Raw genomic sequence first — 14,626 nt, forward strand, 5'->3', positions numbered from 1 at the left:
GGCAGGGCAGCCAGGGACTTCATCTCCTGTGAGTTTTGCAGCTCATGGGGAAACAGTGGCCAGAAGTAGCTGCCCGTTAGCTCCGTGGTCGTCAAACTCATTAGAATGGCTGCCACCCAGGTGGCAAGTCGAGGAGTCTGTAGGGGCGAGAAATGTGGTCTCATCGCCCAGCGGGATTCAGTTTCCACTGTCACTCTCACTGACCTTGACCAAGACCACATTCTTGTCATGGTTCTCTGACTTCCCCAGCTCTGCCTTCTTTCCACCTGAGAGCCAGTAGTGATGCCAGCTGAGGAATGCTTGGTTGCCATGGCAGTCAGCATCAGCAGTTGGCACAGGACCACCTGGGGCACATGCAGGGTCATCTGCTGGAGGTGAGCAGCGATCAGCATCTGCTACCGGGGCATCTGCTTGGGGCACGTTCCAGGTCTCTGAAAGGCAAGCACTGGGCACAAAGCCCCACTTGCTCTTGCGCAGAAGCCTCTCGCGAACTCTCTTGAATTTATCGCAGCATATCGCTAGCAGAAACACAGTCAGGAAAGCTATGGCTACAGCGAAGCAAACGGCCAGTTTAGCAAACAGCAGATCCATGTTCTTGTAGTAGAAGGTCCAGGGCGCCGTCTTCATCGTGTTGCCATGGGATTGAGGCCATGGGGTGGCCGTGGGGTGGTGAGAAGATCCCAGGGCGCTGGTATGGCCCACAGGGCTCACTCCTGCATGATCGTGCAAATAGGCCATTGTCCCAGGAAAAGATGCGTCGTAGAAGAGTCTGGAAGGATGATGAAGTCCCGTGCTGCAGCCTCTTCTCAGAGTCTCTGGCAGACACCAGGTGAGGCTAGTCAGGGCCCCTCCTCTTATGTAGTCTGGGAGGAGACCCTCCCTGACCCTCCCTGACCCTCCCTGACCCACCCTAAACCTTCCCTGGTCCTCTCTGGAGTACCCTGACCCTCCTTAGAGACTCTCCCTGCAATCCCTCCCTCTGAGCCAATCTCAGATGGAAAGCCTCAATGGAAGTAATTAAAAAATCCAAGACAGGAAAAATGCATATCAGCACTATTCTATTTCCCAGGAAGGGGAACACAGTCCTGTGAACAGAAATTCTGCTCACATCACTAATCATTGGGAGATGCTGTCCAGAACAACGACGAGATATCATTTCCCACCAGAGAGTCTGCCGCACTACCAAAAGAAAAAGAACAAGGTGGCCCGGATGCGGGAAGAAAGAAACACTCGTTCAGTGCTGGTAGGAAGGCCAACTGGGCCTGCCTTCTTGGAAAACAGTATGGGGATTGTTTTCCAAAGAAATACTAGACATGGAGTTCTTATGACCCAGCAGTGCCACTTATGGGAATATACCCAAGTGGCCAAAAACACACAGCAAAAACGCCATCTTCATTTCCTATGTTCATTGCAGCACCAGTCACAATAACCAGAATCTGGAAACAACCTAAATACCCAAAATTAAATGAGTGCATAAAGGAACTAGGTTACTGGCACCTGCTTGAGCAAATCGACTATCAATAGGATGACAAGTAATAAAAGTGATACAAGTTATTATTATTATTATTATTATTATTGGGCTGGAGTGATAGCACAGTGGGTAGGGCATTTGACTTGCACGAGGTCCAAATGGCCCATGTGACCAACCTGAGTTAGATTCCTCCGTCCCTCCCAGAGAGCACAGCAAGCTATCAAGAGTATCTCGCCTGCACGGCAAAGCCCGGCAAGCTTCTCGTGATGTATTCCATATACCAAGCACATTAACAACAAGTCTCAAGATGGAGATGTTACTGGGCCGGCTTGAGCAAATCAATGAACAATGGGGGGACAGTGTACAGTGACAGTGCATTATTATTATTGGTGGGCCAGAGCGATAGCACAGTGGGTAGGGCATTTGCCTTGCACACAGCTGACCCAGGTTAGATTCCTCTGTCCCTCTCAGAGAGCCCAGCAAGTTACCGAGAATATACTGCCTGCATTGCAGAGCCTGGCAAGCTCACAATGGCGTATCCAATATGCTGAAAACAGTAACAACAAGTTTCACAATGGAAAAGTTACTGGTGCCCACTCAAGCAAATCGATGAACAATGGTTGGACAGTGCTACCGTGCAGTGCTATTCACTTAATCACTTAACTTCCCGTTAGTCGTCGATTTGCTCGAGCGGACGCCAGTAACGTCTCCATTTGTCCCTGTCACGTGCTAGTGTAGCCCAATGGCATCTGTTCGCTCTGGGATCATGAAGAGCCTCAAACCGATCGTTCGTGATCTTCTCAAAGAAGTCTGACCATCTGGTAGGTGGGCGGCCACGCGGTCTTTGACATCCCGTGGAATCCAGTCAGTAATAGCTCTAGTCCAGCGGTCGTCTTTAAATCTCATTACGTGACCAGTCCATCTGATTTTTGAAACCTTGACAAATGAGACAGCATCCCTGATTCTTGATTGTCGACAGATGTCGGAACTCCGGATTTTTTCTCTCATTTGAGTGAAACGTGATATTCCAAGCATAGCTCTTTCTATTCTTCTTTGGGAGACCTGAATAGCGTTCTCATTCTGTTTGCATAGGGCCCAGGTCTCTGAGGCATATGATAATGCAGGAAGAAGAGTGGAATCAAAGAGATGTGCCCGGAGCCAGAGGTTCTTCGTCCTCTTAGCTATTTCTTCAACGTTCTTGAAGGTGTTCCAAGCCGCTCTCTTCCTCCTGCGTAGCTTGGTTGCCAGGTCATTTGTCATGTTGACTTCTCGACCTAGGTACACATAGCTGTTGCATTCGGAGATGGTCATTCCATTGAGAGCGAATGGGGCATCAGGAACGAGGCTGTTTCTCATAAACATTGTCTTCGTAAGATTCAGCTGTAGTCCTACCTTTCCACATTCACGGTCAAAGTCGGTCAGCATTTGTGCCGCTTGGCGGATGTTTGGTGTTATTAAAACAATGTCATCAACAAAGTGGAGGTGGTGTAGGTCCCGACCATCTATCTTCACTCCCATTCCTTCCCATTCCAGTCGTCGCATGATGTTCTCGAGGGTGGCACTGAAGAGTTTCGGTGAAATGGTATCACCCTGCCGAACCCCTCTCTTGACATCAACGATCACTTCTTTGTAGAATGGTGAGATCTTGGTAGTGAATCCGCAATACAGCTCACGGAGGATCTTGATGTATTGGGCTTGAATGCCCTGATTGGCTAGGGCTTCAATGACCGCTTCCGTCTCAACAGAATCAAAGGCCTTCTTTAAATCAATGAACGTTAAACAGAGCGGCATCTTGAACTCCAGAGAAACCTCAATGAGCTTGGTTATCGTGTGGATAGGGTCGATGGTGCTGAATCCTTTGCGGAACCCGACTTGCTCGCATGGTTGTCCTTCATCTAGTGTTCTGCCAATCCTATTTATGATGACTCGAGTGAACAACTTGTAGATGACAGACAATAGGCAGATCGGGCAATAGTTGCCAATGTCATGGATGTCTCCCTTTTTGAACAGTAGTACGGTCCTGCTGGTTTTCCACTGGGACGGAACCTTGCATTCAGACAGGTAGCGAGTGAAGAGCCGAGCCAGTGTATTGATGAGTACTGATGGCAGGTTCTTCAGGTGTTCAGGTTTGACCTTGTCTGGGCCGGGTGCTGTTTGTTTCTTTACCGACGAAATGGTGTGTCGGATTTTGGAAGGGAGAACGTTGGGAATGACATATCCATCCTGTGGAATTTGGTATGTCGGCAAGTGGACATGGCTATCGAAGAGATTTGAGTAGATGTCATGAATAATCCTCTCCATTTCCGTTCTGGAGGATGTGATAGATCCATCAGGACGTCAGAGGGCAGTCTTCTTTGTCTTGTAGTTGGCGAAGGACAGGTGGGTGTAAGGAATACTTTTCCCAGCTTCTGACGCATCTACAAGTACTTCTGCTCTTCTCTCTTTGAGATCTTCCTTGATCGCATCTCAGCACTGCTTTGCGAGCTTGGACGTTAGCTTGCAGTTGCCTAAGGCATGCACCAAACCACACTTGCAAATTAGCTCAAGAGTTTTCGAAGACAGGCGTTTTTTTGTGGCTATCTCTGTCTTGGCGTTCCTCGCACATTCATGGAGGTGCTGAACCAGTCGATCGTATTCCTCGTCAATGTTGTCAACAATGGCATCTTCCCTTGTTGCCGCAATAGTGCCAAAGAGTTCCCAGTTGGTGGTCATTCTGGGAGTTCTCTTTTTGAACTTTGCAGCCCTTTCTCCCCGCACTATGAAGTAGAATTTTGCACGAAGGAGACAGTGGTCTGATCCTGTTCGAAATTTTGGGATAACAGCGACATCGGTCAGGCAAAACCGTTGATTGAATATGATGTGGTCTATTTCGTTGTGGAATCGTCCACCGGGAGACTCCCATGTCCAATATTTAGATTCTGCCTTCTGGAACTGTGAGTTATCATGGATGGTCTTGTTCGACATGATGAACTCAGACAATCTCTCACCCTGTTCGTTCCATTCTAGGCCATAGGTCCCGATGTGAAGTTCTTCAGCTGATCTTCTCGGTCCTATCTTGGCATTAAAATCACCCACGATGATCTTGTAGAAGGTGTGGTCTTCTTTATAGAACTTCTCCAGCTCCATGTAGAACTTCTCGATTTCTCTTTCATCATAATGAGATGTTGGTGCGTAGACAACGAAGATAGAAACTGCAGGCAGTGAGTCACATCTATTCAAATGTAAACGTCCGATTCGGGTTGTTAGGCATTCGAATGAATCAATGCTCTTGGCCAAGTTTGTGTTGACAAGGACACTGACGCCTCCAACACCTTTTTTGTCGCATGTTCCGAGGAACAATTCTTCTCCAGTGTCAAAAACAGCATGGTGAGATTCGTGCCTTCTTGTCTCGGTCAGACCAATGACCGTTTTAAGTGTAGCTATTTTAATTATTTGGCTTGAATAGGAATCTTCAGATGCTTCATTTGCTAGTGACAATTAACTTTAGGAGTAAAAGGGTTTTTGAAATTAACCTGTGATGTGTTTATGAACACATGAACAGAACGAGCCACCACCATGCTGAGACCACTCTCCACACCCATGAAGTTACCGGCAGAGGAACAAAGGCATGCTGGTCCCGGGGCTGAGATCTCCAAGCCTGCTTGGATCGGGGATGAACATCCTCCACCCAGATCCTTCAAATTTTAGTAGGCAGGGTCACACTCACCAACTGGCCCCCTGGCGTTGTGTAATCCCATCAATAGCCCAAGACACAGAGACTAGAAAACCCAGCTCCTGGAAGCACGCGGCAGCATTTGCGGCCGTGCGACACCTTATTATCTCATTCTTACTTTGGACAACCTGGCAGGCTACCGAATGTAACCTGCCCACATAACAGAGACTGGCAAACTCCCTTTGGTGTACCCAATATGCCAAATACCAGCAACAATGATGGGTCTCATTTTTCTAACCCTGGAAGAGCTTTTTATATGGCACTTTTTAAAAAATCTCAGGGCTAGGACAAAGGAGACGTTACTGGGGCCTTCTCGAGGAAATTGACGAATAGCAGGATGGTTGTGATGGTGATTTGGTTTGGGGGCCACACCCAGGTTCGCACGTATATCCTTTTACCTACCTTTAACACTTAGTTCCTGGTCATTTCCATCTATTGTCCTACTGGTTCCTTCTCTATCTAACTGCCCTTTATCCCCTAGACACTCTTGTGGCCAGCTCCCAACCATTGACCAGACTTCATGGCCCCTGTTTTCCCTGGCCTTGGAGATTAGTTATATAGATATATATATATTTGCGATCCCACAAATGAATGCAGATATTCTATATCTTTCCCTCTCCTTCTGACTCATTTTACTCAGCATGGATTAAGTACTTTAAATGTGGAGAGGTGTCTAACAAGGTCGTCTTTTGGCTGAGAATCAAAGCACAGAGTGGACTCTCTATACTACAGTATTGTAGTCATGCATAATGTTCCTTTCAGAATTTCTCTACAATCCACTATCAGTAATTCAACAAATACTCATTTGTTACCTGTTCTCTGCATTTGGGCAACTTGGTCGTAACGACAGACTGTAATATAGCCCCCAAGAATCCTCATTTTAAAGTCCTGGAAATTAAAACTCAAAGAAGTTAAGAAACGAGTGTAAGGTCATTTACTCCTTAAAGAAATCCCTTACCCGTGCTGTCCAGTAAAACATTGGGAGGAATTCTTTTCTGTTGTCCTTTTGTTCTTTCTTTGTGTTGGGTTCCTATGCCACTGCTTTCATGCTGTGGCTGCTGAATGACTGAGCACATCCCAATGGCTGTACTTCTGGAGCCCTGAAGCTCTGCTCTGACCTGGGCATCATTGGCAGCTTCCGGCAGCACCAGCCTCTGAACCTGTGAGCAGCCCAACTCAAGGCTGCAGCTCTAGCAGCATCTCAACTAACACGTATGACCACCACAGCCATGAGGTGTGACCCCCTACCCCACCCACACACAAAAACACTGAGTGAATGTGTGAGCAGCACAGCCAGTCAAGAGGGGAGCACAAGGCTCAGAGTATGCCTAACCTTCACAATGAAAAGGGTCCACTCCCTAGGGGCGCGTGTGCCAGTGTGCCAGCTAATGGAGTGGTGACCCTGGATAGCCAAGTGTGGGAGCAGCCCAATCCTTTCTGCAACAGCCAAATGTTATGTTTGACCCCCACCTCCAGCACCACTCCTTGATCAGCACAGCAAAGACATTGAGAAGGGAAGGGGAAAGGGAGAGGAGAAGGTGTGTTTCCATCAGATGTGGCTCGGGTGGCTTGACCCTGTTTTGAATCTCCGGCACCACCTTGAGTCCCCTGAGAATCACAGGAGTCACTTTTGAACACAGAACCAAGAAGAATAGGCCCCTGAGAACTGCTGGGTATTCTCAGCCCTCTCCCCTAAAAGGTTTGAATAGGTCTTATGTTTTGTTGGTTAGTTGGTTTTGGGTCACATCCCGCAATGCTCAGGGCTTACTCCTGGATCTGTACTCAGAGTTCACTCCTGATGGTGCTCAGGGAACCATATAGCTGTTCTGGGAATTGAACCAGGGTCAACTGTGTGCAAAGCAAATGTCTTACCTGTTGTGCTATTGCTCCAGCCCCTCAACAAGCGGCCCTTTATTGCCACTTCTAGAAAGATGAGGTCAAGAACTTTGTGATCCTCTTGCCAAGAAATAATGACAAATGCACAAAGTTGTGATTGAGACCATTGTTTCAAAACTCAGAAAATTGATCACATGCAAAACAGAAATTAAGAAGGGCCAGAAAGATAGTTCAACATGTAGGGAGCTTGCCTTGTACATGGCCAACCTGGGTTCAATCCTGGCATCCATTCTATACAGTCCCTTGAGCCCTCCAGGAGTGATTCCTGAGTGCAGAGCCAGGAGAAACCCCTGAGCATCCTTGAGTGTGGTCCAAAACAAAACAAAACAAAAGAAAAACAAAAACAAAAACGAAGCATTATAAAAAGTGAACCTTAAGTAAGAGTAGTGAGTGTTTCGACAACCTCCCCCAAGAAGGGACAAGCCTCACTAAAGATAGGATGAACCTCCGTGGAGAGCAGACTGGCAGGAAAACCCAGGTACATGGGAACCCATGACTGAGATCTCCAAGCCCGCTCAGATGGGGACTCGGCCTCCTCCTCCCAGCTCCCCAGTTTTCCAGTAGTTTGGCAGTCATACCCACAAACTGGCCCCAGTGTGATATAATTTCAACAATGGCCAAGACCCAGAGACTATAAACGAAAGCTCCCGGAAGAGAGCACTGCAGAATTTCTGGAGCATGCGGCTGCATTGGCAGCCATGCGACCTCTTATACTCGACCTCACTTACTTATCAAAAGTATCACACATTTCTTTGGTTTCTAACATACTTGCTTGTATTCTCTTATATTCCGGCTTAAATGGCTCCAGAATGAAATGCAACAACCCTCACACACCTCTTATTGTGGTGGGAAGGTGCTTGGTGATGGGACTGGTGTTTGAATATTATCTGTAATGAACTACTGTGAACTACTTTTATAAAAATAAAATATATATATATATATATATATATATATATATATATATATAAAGATTAGTGAAGTTTGTGACACTTGAGCCAGGAAGGGCTTCCAAAGGCCTCCTCCACCTCCACCTCCTTGTGATCTAGTGGTTCAGGAGAGTTGGAAACCCAGCCGCTGTGTGCCTACTGGAGACTGACTTGGCCGGCAGTAGAGTATGAAGAGCCAGAGTCTCAGGAGGAAGCTCAGTTAGGAATGCTAACACCACCGTCGCCTGAGGTTGCAAAGATTTAACAGGGGCTTAAAGGTAACTGATGGTAGACGTGGGTTACAATCAGCAGCACCGTGCAGTACAGATCCAATACACTGTGTCCACACTGTGGAAGCTCAGAGACTATGTGGGGAGTCCCTCATTCACACATCCTAAAAGGACCATGCAGACAGGTGGAAGACTATGGCAAAACTACTGGAATAGAAGTCAGGGCAGTCTTAAAGCCGTTGGGCTTTGAAGGAGTTCCCTAACTCATCTTGATGGCAAAGATCCATCAGGAAAGGGCCAAAACCTGACTGACTTCAGATGTCTCTGCATCACCCTCTTAGTCCTTGGTTCACTGATGTTTTTTGTGTTGACACTGATATAACACACAGTCTTGGAAATAGACACAAGGGGTAAGTCATACTGAACAGCAACATCAGTTGGAATATACAATTGCAGAGAGGAACTCTCTAGAAGGAGTTCCAGTCAGTCATAAACAGACAGAAGTTACCATCCCTTCCCCGAAACAAAACCCCACACACTCCCAGGGAGATCAAAACACAGATGCTATGATATGTACCTTAAGAGTTAGGAATTCAAGGAGTCGCCAGAAAGAAAAAAAAGGATTGTAACCATGCACGGGGGTGGAGGTAGGGTGAGAACAATCACTACAAATGGTCTGAGATGTTGGGTTGAACATAAATGGTCAGGGACTGGAGCAACAGCACAACAGTGGGTAGGGTGTTTGCCTTGCATGCAGCCAACCCAGGTTCAATTCTAGCATCCCATATGGTCCCCTGAGCACTGCCAGGAGTAACTCCTGTGCATCACCGGGTGTGACCCAAAAAGCAAACAAACAAACAAACAAACAAACAAAAAAACCCCACATATGGTCATTGAAGCAGCTAAAACAATTATGTGCAAAGAATCTAAAGTGACTGGGGCAGTAATACAGTGGGTAGGATGTTTTCTTTGCACACAGCTGATCCAAGTTACATCCCCAGAACCCTGAGCCCAGCTGGAAATGATCCCTAACTTCAGGACCAAGAGTAAGACCTGAACACTACTGCTGTGATCCCAAAACAAAACTAAAGAAAAACAAAAAACAACAACAAAAAACAAGTATGGTAAGAATAACTCATCAACTGGAGGGTATCAGTAAAGACAGTAATTATACAGGGTTCCCTGAACACTTTCAGAGAAAAGCCCTCAGTCCTGAGCCAGGATTACCCCCAGAGCATCCCAACATGTAGCCCCTAAACCATGACAAAGAAGCCAACACAGAGTAAACTAATCCCCTAATGAACAACACCTGGTAAAATCCCTTTGGTTGGCAAAGGGAACCACATCTGTTCCAGCAGAGGGCACCGAGGCATCGATGTGGCCTCTCTGTCTCCAAAAAAGACTGGCAGCACAGCCTGGGACACACTTTATCCCCTGCCGTGTCCTTCCCCAGGTGGTTGAAGGGCAGAGCCTGGCCCAGCCCTGGGCAGCTGCCTTCCCCACAGAGAACTCAGGGCGCAGGCCTGTCCCTGCCCGAGGTCCTGTGTGTTTTCAGAAGGCTAGCAGCTCTCTGTCTCTGTCTCTGTCTCTCTCTGTCTCTGTCTCTCTCTGTCTCTCTGTCTCTCTCTCTCTGAGTTCCATCTCCAACACCACATATGGCCCCTGGGTACTGCCAGGAGAGAGCCCCAAGCACCACTGGGATTTTTTTCCTGAGGGGTGGGAGAGATATTTGGGTGTGGGGGAAGGGATGAAAAGAAAAGGCAATTTCTAACACCTCAAGGGTAGAAATGCTGATGGAGGGCAGGGAGTGTGTCTCCAGGGCTCCTGTCTCACCGCTGTGCTTATGGGCGGGGCTCTGTCCCTTCCATGGCCCCCTTGACACAGCCTGCTCTTGCTCTGCTGGCTCCAGTCCCGTGGGGGAAACCCAAGCCCCTCAAAATAAGTGAGGAATAGAAATGAAAAAGCCTGTCTGCCTCGATGTGATCCATATATCAAAATTCAATGCACAAGGCTCTTGTTGAGCTTGATATCCAAGTGAATCAAAGTGAATCTGAGAACCGGCTCGTCCTTCACACCCAACCGAGGCCAGGAGTTGCCCCCCACGAGCGGCTCTCCGGCACGGCCATGGCACCAGACACACAAAGACCAATCTCATAATTAACCGGCTCTTGGCAGAAATCCCGCCAGCAATTAATAAAGCATCAGAAATCCAAAATCCTGTGGCCGCAATAGCGCCCGCTTGACAACATAGGGTTTTCACAACCAGCAATGGGAAACAAATTATTTCAGAATGCTTTTTCAGCAGTTCTGATTGTTGGGGATAAATTCCAAACAATAATGGTGCATCTTTTGTCAAAATAATGAGTGTATTCAAAGTAGAGAGAGAATTAAGTAGAAATCAACGGCCTAAGAGGCATCGGGGGAGGGGGAGATATTTGGGTTCTTGGTGGTGAAAAATAATTACTTGTGAGGGGAGGGGTGATTGATCATTGTATGACCGAGACTTAAACCTGAAAGCTTTGTAACTTTTCTCACGGTAATTCAATAAATAAATTTTTTTAAAAAAATGAATCTGAAACTATTCTGGTGACTGAATGGTTTTTGCCAAAGAAAACTGAGTGTGGAATCCAAATCTGGCTGTGACGGTTTAGGACGTGGGCCTTTGCAGGTTATTGGCTAGTGTGGGCCTATAGGAGAAGCACCCTTTTTTTGGGAGGGGACTCACTCCTGGGTTTTTGATCAGGCATGACTCTTGGTGGGCTCAGGAGACCATATGGAGGGCTTGGGATAAAAACATTGGTCAGTCACATGCAAGGCAAGCCTGTCCATTGCACTGTCTCTCAGGAAGAACCACACTTTATGCCACAGAATAATCCAATTACAAAGAATGGGTGACCAAGTGTGAAGATCAAATAATATTGCTTTGGGGGCCTGAATCATATTACAGAGAGTAGGACATATGTCCTGTATGTTGCTGACCCGGGTTAGATTCCCGACATCCATTATGGTCCCCCTAGCCCTGCCACAATTGCAGAATTACTAACTAGGAGTCAGTCGTGGAGATCAGCGGGATCGGCCCCCATGCCAAATAAATAATAATAATAACAATAATAATAATAGTAATAATAACTACCCTACAACAAAAGACATGAGGAGTGCTTCGCTAGAGCACTGTATCTGAGAACACCTGCCTTACAGAGTGTGGTGGCGAGTTCAAATCCTCCATGTCCCATATGCCAAGAGCAGAATCCAACAGCTCTGGTGTTTATGCTCCCCGGTGCTACATAAGATTTCCAAATATACCCCATCAGGTATGAACCAGTACCAAGAGGGGGAAAGAGCCTGGGAGACCAGGATTGAGCCCTGCTAACTGCACACAACCAACCCCCTGTATGTTCTCTCTGGCCAAGTGAGAATCTTCCCAAATTGACATGATTATTAAACCCAAAGAGCAGCAGGAACCCCGTGAAACAGCCAACCTCCCCCAGAGCACACATCCATGGGCAGCGCCCCTCCTCCTGATCTTCACACCCCACCGTGTGTGCGTGCTAGAAATTCCTGGCAAGATTATCACACACAAGAACATGCTGTAGAGAGTTCCCACTCATTGAGCCCAAAAGATCAAGCGTTTTTTTTGTGAAGTTTGGCTTCTGGGTTCACTGGGCAACAATTTTCATGACTAAAGGAAAAAAAGAAACCATCATAAGCACAATACATAAACGAAAGCATAAACCCCGGGGAGCCAGGGATGGAGTCCGTGCATTACACAAGACACACAACGTGGACCAGGATGTTGGGCGTCCAGGGGCTTCATCTCCTGTGAGTGTTTCCACTCACAGGAAACAGTGTCCAGGAGCAGTTGCCTCTTGAGCACAGTCAAACTCAGAACTGCTGAGATCCAGAGGGCTCAGGAGAGACAGGAGGTGAGGGCTCATTCCTGCAGGCCAGGAGGGTTTCCGCTGCCAATCTCATGGAGCTCGACCTTGTTCACATCATGGGTCTGGGACTCCACGTCCTCTGCCTTCCTCACGCCAAAGAGCCAGTAGCCAGCGCCGGCCCCCGCCACCACCGCCAGGCCGAGGTAGGCGTTGTAGGTCATAGCGGTCAGCATCAGCAGGTAGCTCAGGCCCACCTGGAGCACGTGCAGCGTCGTCTGCAGGAGGTGAGTCGCGCTCGGCAGCTGCAGCCGGAGCGTCTCCTTGGGGCGGCTTCCGTCAGGTCTGGGGAAAGGGGAGCACGTGGCACAGAGGTCCTCCTGGGTCTTGTGCTGGAGCCCCTCGCGGACTCTCTTGAGTCCCTCGTAGCCCAGAGCCAGCAGAAACACAGCCACGACAGCCACGGCCATTGCCCCAGCCGATTCGATCAGCAGCCCCGAGAACAGCAGCTCCACGTTCCTGTAGCCGAAGTAGAAGGTCATGGGCATCGTGTGTGCGCTGCCCGCGTTGGATTGGGGCCCCGTGGTGGCCGGCGGGTGGTGAGGGGCTGCTGGGGCACTGGTGTGGCCAATGGCGTTCATCCCAGAATGATGGTGCAAGGGGGCGCTGGCGTGGCCCATGGCACTCATCCCAGGGTGATGGTGCGAGTGGTCCATGGACCCAGGAATGGAAGTGTCGTAGAAGATTCTGGAAGGATGCTGGAGTCCTGCACTGCAGCTTCTTCTCAGGGTCTCTGGCAGATACCACGTCAGGCTCTGAGGAGTCCTGCCTCCTTATGTACACTGGTGGGAGACCCACCCTGACCTTCCCAGAACCTCCCAGACCCACCTCGACCCTCCCTAGAGACCCTCCCAAGAGACCCTCCCAAGTTGACTGAGAGATCAACTCTTCAGACCAGCTTTGCTGGTCACAATGGCTAAAATCTCAAAACAAACAAAAAGAGAAATAATATTCTCAGCATTATCAGGGTTTCATTAACATAGGAGGAGAATCTATCCTTCTGTAGGAAAAGCAGTTCCCCCTCCTGAGACTAAAATGTGATTTTTCTTTTTGGTTTGGGGTCATACCCAGAGATGCTCAGGGGTTCCTGGGGTTTTGCACTCAGGAATTGCTCCTGACAGTGCTTGAGATAGGATGCCAGGGATTGAACGCAGGCCAGCTGTGTGCAAGGCAAGTGTCCTATACGCTGTACCATCACTCTGCCCTCTCAAGTGGGTCTTCATGAAGCAAACTAAAGCCCAAGAATGATGCAAAAGCTGACTTCAAAATGCCATGTTTCTTGTGGTTGAGTCTCTGGGCTGGGCCTAGTTTAAATTCTCTGGTTGCCAGAAGATGCAGTTACCAAGGGTGGGGCTTTACCAGGTTCAGTGCAGATGAGCTTAAGACATGGGGGTGAAGAGCGCCTCATTCCAGGTGGCTCTGGGGTGAAATCCTCCTCAAATTGTGGGCCAAAAGAAGAGTACATTAAAGCCAGAGAGACCAAACACAATCTAAGCAGCACATTACCGCACTTGACTGCCCACGCATAACTCCTACATACTCGGGAACAGAGACATAGTACAGGATTAAGGTGCCTGCCTTATGGGCAAGAAATCAGAGCCTTTGGCCTCTAGCAACACGGAATGTGCCTTGAGCTCTGCAGGAGACACTCCTGAGCACAGAGCCAGGACTCATCCCTGAGTATCACTGAGTGTAGTTCTATCACCCCCATAAACAAAAAAGTACTGTAGCACTGTATTTCTGTTGTTCATCAATTTGCTAAAGCAGGCCCAGTAACATCTCCATCATGAGACTTGTTGTTACTGTTTGGCATCTTGAATACGTCACAGGAAGCTTGCCAGGCTCTGCCATGTGGGCGAGATACTCTCGGTAGCTTGCCGGGCTCTCTGAGAGGGGCAGAGGAATTGAACTTAGGTCGCCAGGTTAGCCGAGTACAAGGCAAAATGCCCTACTGCTGTGCGATCGCTCCAGCCCATAAACCAAATTAAAAAAAAAAAATCACATAAGCTATGCGTGTGACTGGTTTCCAAAAAAAAAAATAGAAAAATGTGACCATACACTTGGGGTATAGTTATTATAAATGATCTGAGATGGTGGTTTTAGAAAACAAGGTCCTTGAAGGAACAATCTCATTTCTGTCCAAAAAAATTAAGGGAAATTATGACAGTGCTTCAACTAGAGAAGAGCAGCAAAGGCAGTAATTCTGCAGGGCTCCCTGAACATTTTTGGGAGCAAGCCCTGAGTCCTGAGCCAGGATTACCCCCAGAGCATCCCAACATGTAGCCCCCAAACCAACCACGACAAAGAAGCCAACGCAGAGTAAACAACCCACCGATGAACAACAACTGAAAACAAAAAAAGGCAATTTCTAACACCTCACGGGTACAAATACCGATCGAGGGCTCATGTCTCCCTGCTGTGGTTGGGGCGGGGCTCTGTCCCTTCCATGGCCCCCT

At 48.1% G+C, this 14,626-nt stretch overlaps 1 protein-coding gene across 1 annotated transcript; it reads right to left on the minus strand.

Annotated features, from left to right (window-relative positions):
* Positions 1–12,166: 12,166 nt before the first annotated feature.
* On the minus strand, positions 12,167–12,826 carry LOC130041209 (high affinity copper uptake protein 1-like). Its single transcript, XM_056133268.1, has one exon. The coding sequence runs from the start codon at positions 12,824–12,826 to the stop codon at positions 12,167–12,169; it is 660 nt and encodes a 219-aa protein (XP_055989243.1).
* Positions 12,827–14,626: the final 1,800 nt, after the last annotated feature.

This window comes from Sorex fumeus, unplaced genomic scaffold (assembly GCF_029834395.1).
Source record: "Sorex fumeus unplaced genomic scaffold, SorFum_2.1 ptg000098l, whole genome shotgun sequence".
NCBI classification, from domain to species: domain Eukaryota; kingdom Metazoa; phylum Chordata; class Mammalia; order Eulipotyphla; family Soricidae; genus Sorex; species Sorex fumeus.

Coding starts and splice junctions, on each gene's coding strand:
- LOC130041209 (XM_056133268.1), bottom strand. CDS start 12,826: ATGGACCACTCGCACCATCACCCTGGGATGAGTGCCATGGGCCACGCC.